This window comes from Narcine bancroftii, chromosome 8, assembly GCF_036971445.1.
Source record: "Narcine bancroftii isolate sNarBan1 chromosome 8, sNarBan1.hap1, whole genome shotgun sequence".
NCBI lineage: Eukaryota > Metazoa > Chordata > Chondrichthyes > Torpediniformes > Narcinidae > Narcine > Narcine bancroftii.
In genome coordinates, this window is record NC_091476.1 from 15,601,615 (window position 1) to 15,623,798 (window position 22,184).

Here is a 22,184-nt window from a genome sequence, read left to right on the forward strand (position 1 = left end):
AAAAATCATGGTGTTAATTAAATTCTCACCATAAATCCCTTTATTGTCCGATAGTAGGAATCCAAGAGAAGGCCAGCCAATGAGCAAACTTGAACAGTACGATCCCACCCGTCTGAACAGTGTACCAAAACACTCGCATTTTCTTCAGCTACAGCCTAGAGTCAGCAGAATGCAAAAAAGTTCTCGTTAGAAAGTTCTAAATATCTTATGTTGCACTTTCTAAAACTATGAGTTACACAAAATGTTCCTACATATTGGCAACTTCAAAAGTAATACTTTGATTTAATACAATCTGAAAAATACTGCAAACAGAAATGCTGTTGATGTAAAAGCACGATGCTGGAGAAATTTTGCAGGTCAAACAGCATACATTATATAGCAAAAATAAAGACCCATAACCAACGTTTTGGGCTTGAGCTCTTCATCAAGGTTTGGAAACATGTTGGTAGGCATCTAATCAAAATGGAAGGTGGTGGGGGGAACTAATAGATGGATAAGGGAGGGAGTAGCAAGCAGGGAGAGGAAGGATGGCTCTATGAATAGAGAGGGAAGGGAGTGGAGAGCTAAGGGAAAGAAGACAAAGGAAACGAGAAGAATAGAGAGTAGTCAGAGAAGTCAATGTTAATGCCATCCAGTTGGCGAGTGCCCAGCTGGAAAATCAAGAGTTGTTCCTCCTATTACAGGTGGTCTGAGTGGGATAGAATGAGGCCTTGGACAGGCATGCGAGAATGGGAGTGGGACACAAAGTTGAAATGGTTGGCAACTGGGAGATTCCTGTCACTGATGCAGACAGAGCCAGGGGGCACAGCAAAGTGATCTCCCAGTCTGCACCCAGTCACTCCGATGAACAGAAGGCCATAAAAGGGAGCACTGGATGCAGTAGATCACTCCTACAGATATACAAGCGAAATGTTGCTTCACTAGAAAGGCCTGTTTGGGACCCTGAATTATGGTGAGGGAGGAGGTGTGGCACTGGTATTGCACTTCCTGCAGCCACAGGGGTTGGACGAGTATATGAGGGAGTCATGGAGGGAGCGATCTTTTTGAAAGGCAGAGAGGGGAGGAGAGATGTCTGGTAGTGGAATCATGTTGAAGGTACTAGAAATTATGGAGGATAATGTGCTGGATGTGAAGCGTGGTTTGGTGGTCAGTAAGGACAAGGGGAATCCTGTGCTTGTTGCCTTTGGAAGCAGAGGGGGCCAGGGTAGATGAGTAGAAAATGGAGGAGATGCAGATGATGGCTGAGTTGATGGTGGTGATTTGTTTCATTAGTAATCATGTGAAAGAGAACATGTACAGGAAGTACTGCTTCAAATTATTCAAAATTACAGTTTTCAACCTCTTTTTCCCCCACTCACATACCACCTGAAGTAATCCCTTACTAACCAAAGAGCACCTATGGCATAGGAAAAAGGTTGAGAACCACTGGGTGAGATAATTCTGCAAAACCAGCTATCAAGTAGTACAATTTACAGCAGTCTTCAAATACATGAAAAAAGATAAACATTTCTCAAAAGGATTACAAACATCCACCAATGGCTCAGCAATTGAATCAGTGCATTGTAAGAATTCAACACTGTTAGGAAGATGTCATAGATTAGCAAATAAAGCCCCAAACCATTACCTTTGATAGAAAGAAACTAGCATCCATCACAGCTTTAATATGACGCAGCCACCCAGAATTTTCCAAACCTGTGAGAAAGTCACTCATTGAGGGCGCTTTCAGTTCACATACTAAAATGTAAAATGATAAACATTTTTTAATAATCATTTTATCTTGTTCATTGATACAAATTAAAATAGGTTGCTTGAAGTGTTCATATTTATGTCATTAGTTTGCTGTGTTTTACTGGATTTTTGATTTCGGCGCTTACTATTTCCTATAATATCTTACAATTACCCCATAAGTTTTCCTGATTGAAACTAATCCAATCCTTCAAAATTAGCACAATTTCAAAAAGCAATATTTGTGAATGAAAGTGAAACCAATTATTACATTTTAAATGAACATAATTGTTGGGAGTAATTTACATGCAATTTAGTGATGGGGTGTTACTGTATATTAATGAGACATTTCTGTAAAATGTCAACCATTTTATCAAAGTATAAAGTTGGTCTTTAATTTGACTCTTCCAAAGAATGCACCCAAAATATTGCCCTCATATTTTGTTTCAACCTAAATTTGATATTCCCAAATCTATTTCATTAAATTTGGAAGATTTATGCAGCTGATAACAAGGCTAAGAGTTATCTAAAGTATAGAATTTATAAAATTGTTGGAAAATTGTGCATTTTAGTTCATGATTCCAACTGTTAAACCCATTTCCTTCAAGGCTCATTTCATGGACATTAAGTGGCTATGGATAGATCCAGAACAAAATTAATGACCATGTGAAAAATCAAATTTGGCACTGTTAAGACATGCCAGAGTGTACTCATCAGCCAGTAAATTGTAAACTCAAACATTTTTAAAAAAGCACAAATGAAGTGAAACAAGAAAGTCTGCATATGCTATGATTCTTCTTTCTTCTTTGGCTTGGCTTCGCGGACGAAGATTTATGGAGGGGGTAAAAAGTCCACGTCAGCTGCAGACTCGTTTGTGGCTGACAAGTCCGATGCGGGACAGGCAGACACGATTGCAGCGGTTGCAGGGGAAAATTGGTTGGTTGGGGATGGGTGTTGGGTTTTTCCTCCTTTGCCTTTTGTCAGTGAGGTAGGCTCTGCGGTCTTCTTCAAAGGAGGTTGCTGCCCGCCAAACTGTGAGGCGCCAAGATGCACGGTTTGAGGCGATATCAGCCCACTGGCGGTGGTCAATGTGGCAGGCACCAAGAGATTTCTTTAGGCAGTCCTTGTACCTTTTCTTTGGTGCACCTCTGTCACGGTGGCCAGTGGAGAGCTCGCCATATAACACGATCTTGGGAAGGCGATGGTCCTCCATTCTGGAGACGTGACCCATCCAGCGCAGCTGGATCTTCAGCAGCGTGGACTCGATGCTGTCGACCTCTGCCATCTCGAGTACTTCGACGTTAGGGATGTAAGCGCTCCAATGGATGTTGAGGATGGAGCGGAGACAACGCTGGTGGAAGCGTTCTAGGAGCCGTAGGTGGTGCCGGTAGAGGACCCATGATTCGGAGCCGAACAGGAGTGTGGGTATGACAACGGCTCTGTATACACTTATCTTTGAGGTTTTTCAGTTGGTTGTTTTTCCAGACTCTTTTGTGTAGTCTTCCAAAGGCGCTATTTGCCTTGGCGAGTCTGTTGTCTATCTCATTGTCGATCCTTGCATCTGATGAAATGGTGCAGCCGAGATAGGTAAACTGGTTGACCGTTTTGAGTTTTGTGTGCCCGATGGAGATGTGGGGGGGCTGGTAATCATGGTGGGGAGCTGGCTGATGGAGGACCTCAGTTTTCTTCAGGCTGACTTCCAGGCCAAACATTTTGGCAGTTTCCGCAAAGCAGGACGTCAAGCGCTGAAGAGCTGGCTCTGAATGGGCAACTAAAGCGGCATCGTCTGCAAAGAGTAGTTCACGGACAAGTTTCTCTTGTGTCTTGGTGTGAGCTTGCAGGCGCCTCAGATTGAAGAGACTGCCATCCGTGCGGTACCGGATGTAAACAGCGTCTTCATTGTTGGGGTCTTTCATGGCCATGCTATGATTATAGTCAATACAAAAAAGTACTGAAGAAACTCAGCAGTTCCCGACACATCCATAGAAGGCAAAGATGTATAACCAACATTTCTGCCTGTCCCGCATCGGACTTGTCAGCCACAAACGAGCCTGCAGCTGACGTGGACTTTTACCCCCTCCATAAATCTTCGTCCGCGAAGCCAAGCCAAAGATAACCAACATTTCGGGCTACAATCCTTCGCAAAGTTATGAGCAAAAAACAGGCAGAATAAAAAGATTGGGAGAGGAAGGAAGAAGGGGTAGTGGGAGGAGCACAGGCCAACTGCCAAGAGGCCATTGGTGGACATGGATAAAAGGGCAGGAGAGAAAAGCTTAGACTAGATGGGGGAGGGGAGTAAACATGTTTAGACTTTAGAAAGGTAAGCAACAGTAAAAATACCTCATCCTACAAATCAAAAGTATTTCCATTTTTAATTCCTTTTAACAATTTTAAACCAACAATTCAGAAAGTGGCGTTTTAAAAAAAAATGAACAAAAAATAACAGATATGGGAAAAGTTTATCACCTTCCAAAAGCTTTTGCAAGCTGTTCCTCATCACATGTATGTTCTCGATGCCAACAAACTGGAACCTAATGTTGGTGTAGTTATCTTCATTTTCATAACCCTTCCCAGCAGCTCTATTTGCTATGGCATTCAACTATCAAAAGATAAAAATCGGGTGTATACAGGTTAGTTATTCGCATAGATGGACTTTTATTTTATTTTGATGGTGATACACAAATTCAGTCATCCTCGAGCAACAGTTAAAAACAGGAACTGCAAGATATACTGATCAGGTTAGATAGCATCTATGTTAGAAAAAGTTACAATTTCATGTTTACAGCATGGTCTGCTGAACTCCGCCAGTGTGTTTTTTTTTATTTTTTATTTCAGATTTCCAGCAAAACAGTACTGTTAACAATCCAGATAAACTTCAAAATGGGTTTCAAATTTTAGGACGTCACTCTTCAAGTTGTCAAAATGTTGTACACTGTTATTTGAAAGGAAATTATGCAACATTTAAGATTATTCTTAGCAAAGCAGAAACAATCTACAGATAAGACTAGTAGTTCAGACTGATAACTGATCTGGCGTACTGTTGGGCCATTTAACCTTTCCCCAAAGATGCTGCCCCACTTGCAAGAACTCCATGTTGTTATTATTTCAGATTCATAGCATCAGCAGTTCTTATAAATTACTTCAAAAGGTGTTTTTTTTTGCTGATTCCACATTAATGACCAGCCTTGAAATCTATAGATTTGACAAAGATAAAATTTATTGTCAGAGTACATACATGACATCACATACAAACCCAAGGTCCTTTATCTTGCAGGCAAGACAGAATCATCACTTACTGGTAGTTCAAAAATTGAACTCAAGAAGATGCATAAACATGCAAAAAGATAAAGTATAAACACAATGACTGTGCAATACAGAAAGAAAAAAAATTCAGTAAAGTGCAAAAGAGTCCTTAAATGAATCTCTAATTAAGTTTGTTGTTGACTCTGATGGTGGAGGGATAGCAGCAGGTCCTGAACCTAGTGGTGCAAGTCCTCATAAGTATTTACTAGAATTATACCAGGAATACAGTTAGCATACAAGAATCAAAGAGTTAGCATATAAGAATCATGGCTCTTGTACTGTACTCATTGGAGTACAAAAAGATGAGGGTAACCTCATGGAGGTATTTCGAATGCAGAAAGGCCTGAACAAAGATGTGGCAAGGATGTCTTCCATGGTAGGGGATCCTCAAACAAGAGAGCATAACTTCATGATAAAAGGGCGTTTATTTAAAACAGAGATGTGGAATTTTTTTTATTCTGAGGGTTGTGAGTCTGTGCAACTTATTAGCACAGGTGGCTGTGGAAGTGAGGTCATTGGATGTATTTAAGGCAAAGATTGACATGTATTTGATTAGTCAGGGAATCAAGGGTGAAAGGGACAAAGGCTGAGTAAGAAGATAGATCAGCTCATGATTAGAATGGCAGAGCAGACTTGATGGGCAATGAGCCTAATTTTGCTCCTATATCTTGTTAAGAACCGTATATTTCGGTGTATAAATTGACCTGCAGATAGGTCAACCCCCTTTTTTAGCCACATTTTAATGGTTTTATGACATATCCAGCTGCAAGTCGACCCCAATTTTCTAGCTGTTTGGGCCTTCCAGCAACAGCCCAAAATTTTTTTAAAAACACCCCAATCGCCAGGTAACAAAGCTTTAAATTAAGTTAAAAAGTGTAAAAAAAAAATCTCAGCTTGGTGACCTCAACCTCAACAATTGTAGAATATCTGGGTGGGTTATGGCAGCACCAGTGGTGGAATGGTGCTTCCGGGGTTAACTAATGTCAAATTGGTGCTTCCAGACTCGACTTAATCGCCAAAATGTTTTTGAGAAGAACTTAAGGTCTTAACAGTATATTCAGCATATGTCGACCCCCATTTTGTGATTTTAAGGTTTTAACGACTGGACATATGCCGAAATATACTGTATTAACTCCTGATGAAAAACCTGTCTATTAAAGTCAAGTGTATTAGCTTTTGACAAAATTAACTGGTTTTTTGATGATGATAATGAAATCCAACATAATTGATTTTTATCCTATTCTCACGCTTATGAATAATATCTGTGTATGATTTTATTTTAAATCAATTCAGAAAACATTGCAATATCAGAAAATCATGTGTTTCAATCCACTGACTTTTGGAGTAAACTTGATTGAACATTTGGTAAATTAAAAACACAATGCTGGAGAAACTCAGGTCAAATAGAATTCTTCATATCACAAAGATGAATACATAACCAATGTTTAGGGCCACAGCCCTTCATCAAGGTATGAGTCTACATTTTGTTAATACCTTGATAGCCCAAAACATCGGTTATGCTGTAATCGGTTATCAATGTTCTTTGACGTTTTATCGTCAGACATGGTCAAGTAAAAGAATTGCATTCTGATAATGGATCCAACTTTACAGGAGCTCAACTAGAGTTACGAAAAGCAATTCAAAATTGGAATCAACATCAAATTCATGATACATTACTTCAAAAAGAAATGAGTTCGATATTTAACCAACCCACAGGATCACATCATGGAGGTGTGTGTGTGAAAAAATGATTAGATCAATCAAGAAAATTCTTAATTCCATCTTGAATAGTCAAATATTGAATAATGACAGTATTGTGTGAAATTGAAGCTATTTTAAATAGTCATCCAATAACAAAAATTTCTGTCAATTCAAATGACATTGAGGCACTTACACCGAATCATTTCCTACTTCTTAAATCTAAACCTTTAATGCCTCTGGGTCAATTTCAGAGAGAAGATATTTATGCAAGACGCAGATGGAGACAAGTGCAGTTTATTGCAGATTTATTTTGGAAAAGATGGATTGAAGAATATCTTCCATTATTACAAGAAAGACAAAAATGGTCTCAAGATAAACGCAATTTTGTATGTGGAGACATTGTAATTATCATGGACGATTCTGCACCAAGAAATTCTTGGTTATCGTGGAAACAGTTCCAGACAGGAAAAGGTTTCGTTCAGCAAGTGAGGATTAAAACTGAGGCTGGTTACTTATATCAACCTATTACTAAAATGTGTCTCTTACAAGAAGCAAAAAGTTTTGATTTCTAATCTTATACTTACCATATTTACTTTTATATCTGTTATAGTAATTATTACGTATTAGTCATTAATATCTAATATAATAAATAGGGGCCAGAAATGTAGAGGTTAAAACCCTGTGTTTTTCCTTCTTAATTAAATTTTGTGCCTATCCCTTTAAGAAATTGTTGTTTGTAGTGTTACCATAGTGACTATGACATCATAGGTTGTAATATCCAGGCATAGGGAGAGCTTGCATCTCATTCTTTGAGGAGTTATTGAGGAGATGCAAGCCTGACATACCTTTCTTTAAATTCGTCGTAATTTATCTCAATCATCTTAATTTTGGCTTATATCTGTTTAAAGTGAAATATCGTTATGTTATTATTATTCATTATAAAATCTCAATGCGATGTTTTGAAAAATATTTATTAGTTTTATCAACAAATTAAAGTTACAGGCTCCGAATCATGGGTCCTCTACCGGCATCACCTACGGCTCCTAGAACGCTTCCATCAGCACTGTCTCCGCTCCATCCTCAACATTCATTCGAATGACTTCATCACCAACATCGAACTACTCGAGCTGGCAGAGTCCGCAAGCATCAAATCCATGCTGCTGAAGACCCAACTGCGCTGGGTGGGTCACATCTCCAGAATGGAGGATCATCGCCTTCCCAAGATCGTGTTCTATGGCGAGCTCTCCACTGGCCACCGAGACAGAGGTGCACCAAAGAAGAGGTACAAGGACTGCTTAAAGAAATCTCTTGGTGCCTGCCACATTGACCACCGCCAGTGGGCTGATATCGCCTCCAACCGTGCATCTTGGCGCCTCACAGTTTGGCGGGCAGCAACCTCCTTTGAAGAAGACCGCAGAGCCCACCTCACTGACAAAAGACAAAGGAGGAAAAACCCAACACCCAACCCACCAATTTTCCCTTGCAACCGCTGCAACCGTGCCTGCCTGTCCCGCATCGGACTTGTCAGTCACCAACGAGCCTGCAGCAGACGTGAACATACCCTTCCATAAATCTTCGTCCGCGAAGCCAAGCCAAAGAAAGAAGAAAAAGTTACAAAGCTGCAATTACAAAATTTAATTTATTGGATTAATAAGATAATAATTTGGAATATTGTCGCTTACGTTTCCTAGAAGATGACATTTTGAAATTGGGAAATATTAGAACTTGGAAAGTGTCGTCTACATATGCATCTTTATCTTTACTAAAGAAAGAACATGATTTGACCCACTGAATTTCATCCGCATCATGTTTTTACTTTAATCACGGTGCCTGCAGACTTTCAGGTTTTACATTTGGTAAATTAATGTACCTTTGGTCTCGTATCTACCACATATACAAAAGAGCTTCCTGGATTGGATCTGCTGATGGCTTGTAGCATTTGTTCATCTTCCACACACCTGGCACTGAATCCCGACAGTGGCTGACTACACCTACAGATGGCAGCCTGTGGAAAATAAAAACATGCATTTATCATGGGTCAGATAGTTGGGGGTGGGGGGGGAAGATTGAAAATTAACAGATTATTTATCACCAAAGGTACCTACATTGTTCTCCTTGAAATAGTAAGAAAGAACGGGGAATCGTCCTTTACTTCTGAACTTTGAGCTGCCCACTATTGTCGGCTTAGTGACTTCTCTTGGCACGTACAGATTTGCTGCATATGTGTTACATGTCTAGGAGAAATCAAAACAAAATTCCACAATAGAATATGCAAATGCAAATGGAGCTGTGCTCAATTATTTTCATAAATACTACAAGTTGCAGGTACTTTTGAAACTTTAGTCCAGATATTCCAGGGAAAATGGAACTGCAGTCCACAGTTCAGAAGCAGACCAATTATTCCAATAAAAGGAATAATGGCATACAATTCCAGTAAAATGCAAAGTTTGAAACTTTAAAAATTTTATTTTCACATCAGAAATGGCAACTACTGAAAAGGTTTTAACCGTTACCTAATGTAAGGGTTAAAATATATTTCATGCTTGTAAGATGTTTGTGGCTTTGTGGTTTTGTTTAACATTTTTATGTTATCTCCCAGCAACATCTTTGAGCCATGACCATACAGTTTGTTTGAGAGATAAATATTTTTAGTTTAGTTCTTTAGTTCTTCAAAATGGAGGACCCAGAAAAATGTTCCAACATACCCTATTGACTGCCTAACGTTTTAATGGCTTGAATCAGCAATTAGCAACTTACAATAATGTTAACAATGTTTAATATCATTTAATAAACATTGGAAAACTCAACTTCAGTACAAATTTATTTGAATGAGTCATAGAAAACAAATGTTCTTTTATCCTCCAAATGACTATAAAGTAGTTGCTATGCCCAAAATAAACCAGCAAATCCTTACAAAAAGTTTATGTCAATAAAGGCATAACAGATGGGTGGAAAAGTGACAGGCGGAGTTCAATCCAGATAAGCATGAAGTGATGCACTTTGGAAGGTTGAACTTGAAGGTGGAGTATATTTTTTAATGGCAGAGGAACAGAGAGATCTTGGGGTCCAGGTTTATAGATTTCCTCCAAGGATACCACACAAATTAAAAAGGTGGTTAAGAAGGCATATGGTGTGATAGCTTTTTATTAGTTGATACATTGAGTTCAAATCTTGTACAGTAACACTGCAGCTCTATACAACTCTGGTTAGACCATACTTGAAGGATTGCATCCAGTTCTGGTCACCTCATTAAAGGAAGAATGTAGATGCTTTATAGAAGATGCACAGATTTACCTGGATGTTGTATGGTTTGGAGAATATGCTAACAAAGGTTAACAGAGCTAGGTTTTTTCTCTTTAGACAGGATATTCAAGAAGTATACAAGATTATGAGGGGTATAGATAGGGTGAACAGCCAGTTCCTCTTTCCTGGACCATCAAGCAAATACCAGAGGACATCTGTTTAAGTTCAGAGGCTTTTTTTTTAAAATATAAACACACCCAGAGAGCAATGGGTGATGGAATGTGTGGCCAGGGTGGTGGTGGAAACTGGTACAATGGGGACATCAAAAGACTCTGGGGGATAAAAAAGGCACAGGGATGTATGAAAAATAGAGAGTTATGGGTGTGAAGCAGAAAAAAATTAGACTGTTGTGGAGTAAGTTTACATAGGTCAGCACGAGATCATGGGCTGAAGGGTAATGTTCTATGTTCCAGATGGATTATATAACACTCTTGTTCAGCCCAGTGTACCCATGCCAATTTTCAAAAATCTAATCAATGAATGCTACGCCTGCATTCTTTTCCACTTCAATAATTGACGTTATTTCCCTTTAAAAGTTAGTTCTGAACAAGATTCCATCACCTAATCAGGCAAATTAAATAAATGACTATACTTTGAAAACTTTTTCAATGCCAATATTGGCAGAAATCAAATGAGCACAGTCAGAGTAAACAAGTTAGTCAAACTCAATGTAAATGTTCTTAAAATTGACTTGTCACTGCCAGTAGGAAAGTGAAATTCTATATTGATGATGTTTGGAAACTACCAAAAACAGAAACTAAACAGGATACTGATTCAGTTCCAATAAACAAGGATGGCGGCTTCAAAAGTCAAGATTCCAAGGAACACAGAACCTCAGCAGAGAAAAAAACAACTTAAAAAATAAAGCAAAAGTGCAAACTGAAAACACATCATCATTGAGAAAGCCTGGCTAAAAATAATTTAGTGCTACTGGAAATCTGTACGATTCTGTTATCACCCCAAATATTCTAATTCTTGATGTTTTATTGCTGCAGATGTTCTGGAAGATTGAATGAAATAAATTTTATCCATATATCATATGGACAGTGTTAGGAAGTGACTAGAGTGACATTTGATGCTCATTTACACATTTTACAGGAGGGTTTTAAATAAAAGTCAACACTGCTGCAGGTGCAGGATTGCAGTGTTGTCATTGGTACAGACCCAGGAAGTGCTCTTTCGTGGAGTGCTACTGTCTGGTCGTGATGCTGAAGATCCTGCACATTTGAACCACCTTTAGAACAGGGCTCATGGCATTTTTATTAAAACGTCAGCAGACCCACTGAGGTCCACTCCCATGACTGGCAGCTAAGACCTCAGTTGTAGGATCTGGGAGAGCAGACAGCCAGCACAGGCCACCAGAGCTGGAGAACTGTATCCTATCAAGATGTAGAAGCTTGGGAGGACACACTATTGGTAGGAGACCACAGTAGTGGACTAATGAAATACCTGCCAGCCAAAGATCTCACACTAGGCAGCAGGCTACTTTCAAGTTATCAGGTATCAGGACTGAGATTCACAAGGGTGTCAATAGTGAGCAGGACTCCCAGAGGATCTTGGTTGTAAACAGTTTCCTAATTGTATTGGGGGTTTGATACCAGGGGTTGAGGATGGTGATTTGGATGGCGAGATCCTGGGTTCACTGAGAAACAGACTAATTAATGGAGGTCATGGGTCGACAGAGGTTACGGGAGCACAGGAGTCAGTGGTATCGGACGTTGTGGCAGGAATCATGAATGCTTATTCTCTGAAGGGACTCCCTTTTGCTTCAAGAAACCAAGAAACAAATGTAAAAAATTTAGTTAATTTAAGAACATGGCAATAAAAGAATCATGAATCTTGACTGCAACCATATTCTTTCATGTTTCGCAGTTTAAAATTCATACATAGCAACCAATCTTTTGTTCTTACCAAAATCAGTTATCAAAGACCATAAAGTAAGCACAAATTCAAGGATCTTTTGGTATGTACTCATAAAACTATATTTGGTTAAACTGAGACAATTAATTAGTCACATAACGATTTGAGAGACATGTTCCCATTGAAGCATTTGCACACCTGGCTAATTTTAAAAAGTACAAAAATCATTGTTACTTACCTCATAATTTTTATTTACATCAGTCTCTTCCCAATGTTCATTGGGGACTCCCATTCGTTGAAATTCTTTCCTTAAATCTATCATTTTCCAACCTATCCCTCTGTCCATTTCCTTCTGCTTAGGGTTGTATGAAAAAGCATAGAGTTCTTCATATTCCACTGAAATGTCATCAATTTTGATGGAAAGTCAACAAATGTTAAACCTTGGTATGCAAAAAGAATGTCCCTAACAATTAGCAACAATTGATTCCCAAGTATCCATTTGATATCATCCTATTGAAAAGGCCTTAAATCAAGCCCAACAAATCCATTCCCAACATCCACAAAAGAATTGTTAATAATAATGAGGATATCCTAATTTTACATTCTAATTTTTGTGGCCCTGTAGCTAAATTACCAACAACTGCCTTAGTTTTGCAGATGTTATGGTTTTCACCAAGATCTGTTGCTTCCCACAAAACTTATCAGCGCCCTGGATCAACTTCAACCGTGTTTAAACCAAATGTGTAAACTCAAAATCCTTTCTTTAGCATAGTTCAGACGGCTCCTGTATTACACCAAGTTATTCTTTCTGGTCAGCATTCTTTGGAAATTCTGAAGAAACTCAAACTCCTAAAACATATATTTTAAATAAATGAACGTTGAAGCATGCTGACAAAGATTATTTGTGAGCAGACATTCACGCAGACACATTAAACCAGGGGTGGCCAACCTTTTAATTTTTAATTTAGACAGACAGCACAGTTACAGGCCATTTCGGCCCATGAGTACGTACCGGGGGTGTAGGTTAATTGGGCAGCACGGACTCATGGGCTGAAATGGCCTGTTACTGTGCTTTATGTCCAAATTAAAAATTAAAAGATTGGCCACCCCTGCAGTAAACCAGCTATCGATCATGAACCCTCTTATTTTATGTAATGCATGAAAAATATCAAAACAGAGAATTACAACATAAAAGGATGGTCACATCTGTTAACACACACTGAAGTACAACCAGAGAATTTGGAGTCACATCAATGTTTTTCAAGTTCAAATGCACCAACATAATTTTCTTCCACTTTCTATGAATCCATTCTCTCAGGGCGAATGGCATTTTAATGCAGTCATATAAAAAAAAACAAGAACAATGAAGTCAAGTCAATGAGGAATCTAATACTGACTGAATTATTAAATTGAGCAAAAACACAATAATTCCATTTGCACAAGAATGTAAGGTTTTTTTTTTAAATATCTAAAGGAACCCTGCCATCTTCTCATCCACCAAGCAGCAACAAAAATTTGTTTCACCATTATGGTTTCCTGCAGGGCAAAAAAAAACCAGCTGGGCATCCTTGCCAACACTGCAGGGCAAAAAAACCAGCTGGGCATCCTTGCCAACACTGCAGGGCAAAAAAACCAGCTGGGCATCCTTGCCAACACTGCAGGGCAAAAAAACCAGCTGGGCATCCTTGCCAACACTGCAGGGCAAAAAAAACCAGCTGGGCATCCTTGCCAACACTGCAGGGCAAAAACAACCAGCTGGGCATCCTTGCCAACACTGCAGGGCAAAAAAAACCAGCTGGGCATCCTTGCCAACACTGCAGGGCAAAAAAAACCAGCTGGGCATCCTTGCCAACACTGCAGGGCAAAAAAAACCAGCTGGGCATCCTTGCCAACACTGCAGGGCAAAAAAAACCAGCTGGGCATCCTTGCCAACACTGCAGGGCAAAAAAAACCAGCTGGGCATCCTTGCCAACACTGCAGGGCAAAAAAAACCAGCTGGGCATCCTTGCCAACACTGCAGGGCAAAAAAAACCAGCTGGGCATCCTTGCCAACACAAAAAGCATCTTAAAGTAACCCAGAATGAATGCTTTAAGAAACTGTAACAATGTATCAACTGTTGATTAGAACAGAGATCAAAATCTTATACAAGGGAAAAATGCCAGAAAACTTAATTACACAAGAATATATTGTACCTGGCTTCGACAATCTGAGAAGTGAATTGTAAACATCGTAGCAATCACGGTCTTGACAAATAACAAAATGTGCAACTCTGAAGTTCTTGCAGTGAATCAACAATGGACAACCTGCAGAAGTAAGGGGAAGCTTCTCTAGTGTTGATATATGATGGTGCAAAATCTGTTTTAAAAAAAAAATTAGAAGTAAACTACTTTAGATGTCTAGCTGTGAACTTCATATTTTCCCAAAACAAACAGAAGACTTGCAGATGCTGGAATCTGAAGCCAAACATAACCTGCTGGACAAACTCTGCAGGTCCAGCAGCATCAGTGGTGGAAAAAGAATGGGCCCTGATAAAGAGTTTTGGCTCAAAACGTTGACCATTCTCTTTCTCCCACTCATGCTGCTTGATTGGCTTCTATATTTTCTTTTTTTTTTTCCATTCAGCAACAAGTTTCAACTGCATCCTTCTGTAGTGTTCTCATTCTTACTTTAAAATAATAGCAAACAAAAATTGAAATCAAATATCACTGTCAACTCCAGAACAAAATCCAAAGACTGGAAAGGAGAAACAAAATTATGATTATGAATAAATAATATGTATACAAAGGGGATACACAAGAGTAAATATAGATAGGCTTTTTTTCCCCCCCACTGAGGGGGGGTGAGATACAAACCAAAGGGAATGGGTTAAGAGCGAAAGGAGAAAAGTTTAGGGGGAACATGAGGGGGAACTATTTCACACAGAGAATGGTGGGGTGTGAAACGAGCTGCCAGCTGAGGTGGAAAATGCGGCCTCAATTTTAACATTTAAGAAGAATTTGGCCAGATATATGGATGAGAGAGGTATGGAAGGCTATGGATTGATCAGTGGATTGGAAAAAAATATGGTTAACATAGACAGGAAGGGCTGAAGGAGCCTTTTTCTGTGCTATAGTGTTCTATGGTTCCAAAATAGAATTTATATTCCAAATTATGACCAGCAATTTCTACTTTTAAATTACTCATTGGGAATATTGCGAGATTACATCATCTCTTCAGAAACTCTGAAAAATGGAGGAAAATTAGAAATAAACTAGAATTAAGATTTAAATTTTAATGTAATCTTTCTCTAATATTAACTTTAGTCATTTGCAAAACAAATACTGTCCAGTACAAAGCCTACTGGGTGACAAATTATAACTAAAATTGTTGTAAAATGTTCAGCCTGAAGTTTAAGATCGTCTCATGGAACAAGACGAGTTTCTGTTTGCGGCTACTTTCATACTATTCCAAATTTTGCAAATCAAAGTCAAAGGGTCATAGGAACCAAAGACCAAACCTTGAATCAAATCCATCACCTTTGCCACTAAAGAAAGTTGAGTTAAACTGAGTTGGCTACCCTTAGCTTCAGAGTCAGGTTAGCACAAAAGAAGTGTCGACCAATATGTCCAGCACAACTCTGATTATCCAAAGTCCTCATTTATCTGAAATTTTCTTTGGACCCAGAACTAATATTTGTTCGCCTGCAAAAAACTTTGGATAAAGGAGGATATGCAAAACAATCAGAAATCCCTAGTTATCCAAAATTGTTTCCAGAGTTGCACTGACATGAAATCAGAACAATTGTCCTTGTTTCAGGTAACTCCATATAACTAGAACAATTCCACTAGCTCAAACCTCCCGCTCACCGCCAATAAACTCTCCAACCCCCTCACCTCCATGTACACATCCAACCTTCTCTAAAATGACAGCAGGGTCCCTGTCCTTCCCTCTCTCTTTCCATTTCTTCTTTACCTACCCCTATCGACTTTTCTCTCCAACTCTCCCTCTCAAACTGGGTGCCACTGTCTCCCAGCTGCAAACGGTGGGAAGAATCCCTTGTCCTAGCATCAGCAAGGAGAGTGGTTTCCCAGCCAGGAGTGGGAACCTCAATGGGGAGGTATCAGTGATTGCTGGCGGTGGTTGGGAGGGGTAGTGTTTTCAGGCGAAGACTGGGTCTGCCGGGCTCCAACATAGAGAACCAGGATGCAAAGCAGAACAGCCCCTGCCGGAACGAGCCCACAGAGAGATAGGAGCCCGCCAACTTGCCAACAAATGTTCTACTAGCCCGGAAACCCTCCCTGGAGATCGGCAACAGCAGCGGGGACGTGTCCGGGATCAGTGGCAGCAGTTGGGAGGCCTTGGTGATCAGCGGCAGCATTGGGGACATGTTGGCGGCAGCCAGCATTTTTTTGGTGAGAATTTAACATTATTTTAATGCTTAAAAAACCTTCCCTTGTTGTTTGTTGCTGTTTGAACATTGATACAAGTAATTTGCTGTCACTACTGGGCTCTTTCTAAAAAATGACCAGTTATCCGAAAAATTCAGTCATCTGAAATAGGTTCGGTCCCGGTCATTTTAGATAATCAAAGTTGTTCAGTAATTACATACCCATGTCTCTTTGCGGACCTCCGATGAAGATTCTACAAATATCAAATGTGTTGCAGTCAAATAAAGTGTTCCCAGTTTTGGTTTCTTAGAAGTAAACCGGTCCAGCAACTTCACATACTCCACCTTTAAGAAATAAAAAGGCAAACAGGAAATAGGAATTAGGATTACAGTTATGACTATAATTAGGATTATAGATATATCTTGAATTCACAGTAGATGAATAAATGCCTTTCACTGGAAAAAAGAGAATCCACACAAAGACTGACCAGACATAATTGGCGATAAGCTCAGAGCAAATGAAAGCCACCAAGGGAATGTCCCTGGGACAAAAAAAGTATCATTTATATCAATTTAAATGTAGACAAGGCCTTTGTACAAGGCCTCCTCAAAAATTCTTATGTTCACATTACCATTCAAAGTTGATATAAATTTCTCATGCTGCAATAATTAACTTACTAATGGAAGCATTGTGCTACTTTTAGTGCCTTGTGCGCAATCATTTTCTGGTAGCTTGCACGACAAATGTGCACACAGGAATAAATGATGGAAAGAGCAACATTACTATACAACACCTAATAGCCTGAATGCACCAGAGGTTGTTTGATCTTGGAACCTATGGAGACTCAGGACTGGTCAGTACTTGGGAGGGGAGACCGCATAGGAACACCAAGTGTTGTCGGTCTCTGTGAGGGGCGCTGGACAAAATGGCGACTCTCTGTCTGCCTTACGGTGGACAAAAGTTAAAGATTTTCATGTATGCTTCATTCTAAATATACTATTACATGAAAATTATGGAACCTTTACATAAAAATATAATCAGAATGAATCAATTTCAACTCAAAAATGGATAATGACATCTATACACTACTGTCCACGTTCTAATCCCGCTTCATCTAATTAGGCCTACTTCCAACTTGTGAATCACAAGATTGTCTGTGTAGTCTTTGAATAATCAAGATAATATACTCTCCCCCTACACAGATGTTCCCTAACTATTAGCATTAAATTAGAAAAATGCTCCAAGTTCATTGATCCATTTTAAAACGTGAAATTTGTGATTCATTCAACTCTTCCTGCAGCCTGTCTTTCAATACATCACAGTGCCCTTTGCAGTTCAATCAGAAGCAGCAAACTTAGCATTTTATATTTTCATACCAGTTAAGCAGAAAAAAAGGGAAATTTTGGTCAAAAATATTTCTTCAATCTTGCAAGCAAAGCTGTCAGATCACCATGAAGTATCATTTGTAGAGTACAATGCAGAATGGAAAATGTTTATAATTAACATTTATGAAAGTGGAGCATATAGTTATTTTACCATGAGAAAGTTGTCATGCAAATATAATTGTTGCTCAACTATACCTTAAATGGACGGGAGGGGGGAGGTAGGGAGGGTGGGATGGGAGGAGGGAGGGGGGGGGAGAAAAAATGGCACTGTATATGTGTGAAAAGTAAAAAGTGTATACCATGGTTAATGTGATTTATGGTGTGAAAAATAAAAAATTTTTTAAAAAAAACAAGTAATTTCAACAGAAGTAATACTTATCAGGGTAACAAGGCGTCCGCATCAACGACGAGGATTTCCCAGTAGCCAACCATTTCAATTCTGCATCCCATTCCTGCAATGCCAAACCAAGGCCACCAGTACAAAGGAGGAGCAACGCCCAATATTCCACCTGGGCACTCTCCAACCGGATGGCATTAACATCAAACTCTCCAGTTTCTGCTAGATTACTCCCAGTTCTCCCTCTCTTTCCCATCCCTCTCCATTCACATAGCCACCCCCACTTCCTGTTTGTTGTTGTGCCCTCCCTCCCTCCCTCATCCACCTATCACCTCCTGCCTGTGGGCCTGTGCTCCTCCCACCATTTTATTCAGACTACATTTTGCTCAAGCCCAAAACATTGGGTCTTTATCTTTGCTACATAAAATATGCTATTGACCTGTTGAGTTTCCCCAGCATATTACATACAGTACAACTTCGATTATCCAAAATTGGATTCTCCATAATCCTCATTTATCCAAAATTTGTTCGGATTCAAAGTGACCTCACAGGTTGAAAAAAAAATCACCTGACATGAAATTAGATCAATGATTGTCCTTGTTTCAGGTCTCTCCCTCCCCTCTCTCTTTTAATTTCTTCATTACCTATCCCTATAGACTTTTCTCTCCCTCTCAACCTGCATGGCAATCTTCCAGCCGCAAGCGGTCGGAAGAATCCCTTTTCCCTGCGTCATCATGGAGAGTGGCCTCCCAACAGCAGTGGGACCTTCGGCTCCTGGGCAGGAGCGGGGATGTCGGGCATTCCCTCCCTCCTCAGCACACCAGACGCCAACTTCCCCAAAGTGCATGTGCGATAGGCCTCAGGGAGAATTCAGAGTCGGGACTCCAGTCAAGAAGCCTTCAGCGTCCAAGGCCCTTTGGGAATCCTTTTTGACTTCAACACACTCTTGAATCTCAGTTCTAATAACTGGCTTAAATAAGCCAGTGCCCACCAGCCCGAAGCCTACATGGGTCATCCAGCTGCTGAGCCCCTTGCTGTAACCATTTCATTCTGATTTCATCTAAATTTGGTTTTCACTTTCCACATTGCTTCTTTGTCCTTTTTATAGCTTTAACTGTCAAAAATCACTTTTCTAAGTGCAATCTGATCAAAGTCTGAAAACATGGAGAATATCATTGTAATGTTTTGATGGATGATAAGAATTTTAAAATCAATCGTCTTGAAATTGAACTGTTTGCACCACTTTCATTTACTACGAGCTATCTGGTGCAGTCACATCTCACTACAGATAATTTCCTGATCAGAAACCAAAGGGAAATAGCCCCAGGCACAATTCTTTGCAGCTGATTTTTGTCTGGAATTAGTCACCCAGCTAACATCATAAAACATGGAAACTCTGCTATACCATGATTGAAATAAAAACACAATGCTGGAGAAACTCACCAGGTCAAACCGTGTACTTTATAGCAAAGATAAAGATACATAACCAACATTTCGGGCTTGTATGAGCAAAGTGTAGGCAGGTGGGCACGAAGTTCCAATGAACTGTCTTGGGACAAAAAAATGCCTTTGTTAAGAAAGTGCACAAATGCCTCTACTTTCTTTGAAGATTCAGGAAGTTCATCATGTCCCCTGTCCTTCAACAATTTCCACAGGTATACCAATAAAAGCATACTTGCTGGATGCTTGAAAACAAGGTATGGGAACTGTTTAACTTAAGATTGGAAGCAACAGATTATGACAGTGAACGTATCACAAACTTTCCTCCCCTCCATGGACTTCTTCTATGTCTCCCACTACCTAGCAAATGTAGCAGACATACTGACGGACCCATCACACCACAGAAACATTCTTTTCTCTCATCACGGACAAGGCTCAAAACTGAAAGCATGCACCAACCGGCATAAAGACAGTTTCTTCCCTGCACCCATCAGGCATCTGAATGAATTCCATAACTGTGCTGTCATCCTCCCTTGTTTGGTAATAATTATTTTTCCTTTATTGCAATTCTATGCTCTGTTCTCATTACACACCTGTGTGAATGCTAGAGATAACTAGTTTGCTTGCAGAAGAATCCTTCCCACTATACAAGGTATTTTGTGACAAATTTAAAAACTTAATTAATGGGATAGTGACATATCTACAGGAGCAGATTACCAGCATCTTCAGATTTTGAAGGTCACAGCAATGGAAATAATGGTTGCCATCTTCTAAAATGCCATAGATTTTTTTTTTTTTTTTTATAAAACATATCTCTGCTACTTAAGAAAACATGAAACAGACCAGGCAGATCTGATACCAGTAGTAGAGGGAATGATGGAATCTAGTGGTAAGAAAACATTCAGTAAATAACAAGAGGACTGGGCAGAATCAACATGGAACAGGGAAATCATGTTTGACAAATCTCTTGACTACTTTGAAATTGTAACTCGTGGACCAGATTAGGGCAAACCAGTTGCTATGAGGTACTTGGACATTCAGAAGATCTTCTCTGAAAGGGACTACACAAGTGATTATTAAACAAAATTAAAGTGCCTCGTATTAGGGATAATATTTTGGTGTGGATCAAGATCATAATAAGAACATAAGAAACAGGGTTTGGCCATTTGAGCTGTTATTAAGATCATGGCTGACCTGGCTGTGAACTCAGGTTTACCTTCCTGCCTTTTTCACCCATAACTTTTAATTCCCCTACTATGCAAAAAAAAATACTCAAAAGACTTAAAAAATATAAATGAGAAATCCTCTACTACTTTCTTATCATCTCTGTCCTAAATCTTGAAACCCCCCCCCCCCCCCCCCCACCACACTGCATCTTGAGGCTACATCCCCAAGTTCTGGTCTCACCTATGTAAGGTAAAACATCATGAGATGGGAATGTGTAAGGAGTTACCCTATACAGGGCTGTAACAAGATGTGAATGCATCCTTGTACTTACAAGATAAGAGAGACATTGATGGATTGAGAGGCAGGAAGCTAGCAGGGAAAGGATAGCAACAGTTTTAGTCATTGGACAAGTAATGATATGATGATGTTCTAAGCATGTATCCAAGGGTATAAAAAATCACCATTTTGCTGATAACGGCAGAATGCATTCTCCGACTAACATGGTTAGTTGCAAGTGTTACAATCCGGTAATAAAGAACAAAGAACCCTGATTTCGACTCAGTCTGGTGTTTGTCTCACTCATTCATGAACAAAGCAGACCTAACACCTACCAGTGGAAGTTACTTTGATGTCTATCTGTTCTATCCCATTCATAATTTTATACATTTCTACAAGGTCCATCTTATTTCAGTAAGTATAATTACAAGAATTCATTAACAGAGAGAAAACAGAAGAAATGAATAGCGTATTTTGGGTCAAGGAGTACGAGAAATAGTGTTGGGGCTGTTGCCATTCCAATCCAAATCAATAATTTTGACAATGAGATCAGATCAAGTACAATATGCAATATAAAATAATGATGGAAATACTCAGCAGTCAGCCAATATTAGACAGAAATTGGATTAATGTTTCAAGTCAACAACTTTTCATGCTATTTGAGAATTGACTATCTATTGATAATTTATATTTTTCTGTTTCTCCTTCTTTAGATGCTGCCTGACATATTGATTATTTCTTGAATTTACTATCTTAATTTCACATTTCTGGCATATGCAGTTTTTTTGTTTTGCTTTCACAAGTGTCTACAGGTATGTGCCACTTAACATCCATGATATGTTTTGTGAAATTGGATGTCATGCAATGTAGATGTTGGGTGAACACCATATTACTATATATTTCGGCGTACAAGTCGAGTCGTGAAATCCTAAAAAAATTCTAAAGGCGGTGGGGGTTGACTTATACGCTGGATAGACTTTGGAGATCTTAAATTCACCATAAAAACTGATTGATGTCAATTTGGTGTACAAGTCTATACTGGAAGCACCTATCCACCACCGGCACTTACACTCCCCAACACATGGGTGCCACCATAACCGCTCCTACCTGGGACTCTGAAGTAATTGCCGCTGCTCCAGCCTGGAAAGGCCAAGGTTTCTGCTCTTGCCGGGAGCACTCCAACTCTGTGAGCAGTTGCTGTCTGGTCGGCCAAGGTTTTTTTTTTTAAAATCTTAATTTACAGCTTTATTACTTGCGATTGGGGTGTTTTAAAAATTTTTTGGGTTGGTCCTGGGAGGCCTGGACTGTCTGAAAAATGG

The 22,184-nt window shown here is 39.5% G+C and overlaps 1 protein-coding gene across 2 annotated transcripts in view; it reads right to left on the reverse strand.

Moving 5' to 3' along the window:
* mtmr8 (myotubularin related protein 8) overlaps window positions 1–22,184 on the reverse strand; it is a 39,957-nt gene that overhangs the window by 10,476 nt on the left and 7,297 nt on the right. Inside the window, exons 2-10 of one of the 2 annotated variants that reach the window (XM_069892957.1) lie at window positions 19,426–19,531; window positions 16,482–16,604; window positions 14,086–14,196; window positions 12,131–12,288; window positions 8,835–8,963; window positions 8,600–8,734; window positions 4,192–4,324; window positions 1,625–1,734; window positions 30–155 (exon numbers count right to left, since the gene is read on the reverse strand). In XM_069892957.1, the coding sequence (XP_069749058.1) occupies window positions 30–155; window positions 1,625–1,734; window positions 4,192–4,324; window positions 8,600–8,734; window positions 8,835–8,963; window positions 12,131–12,288; window positions 14,086–14,196; window positions 16,482–16,485 (906 nt within the window). In that variant the 5' untranslated portion in view covers window positions 16,486–16,604; window positions 19,426–19,531. Of the gene's footprint in view, window positions 1–29; window positions 156–1,624; window positions 1,735–4,191; window positions 4,325–8,599; window positions 8,735–8,834; window positions 8,964–12,130; window positions 12,289–14,085; window positions 14,249–16,481; window positions 16,605–19,425; window positions 19,532–22,184 lie in introns of both variants that reach the window. The other variant, XM_069892956.1, reaches the window with a different exon arrangement.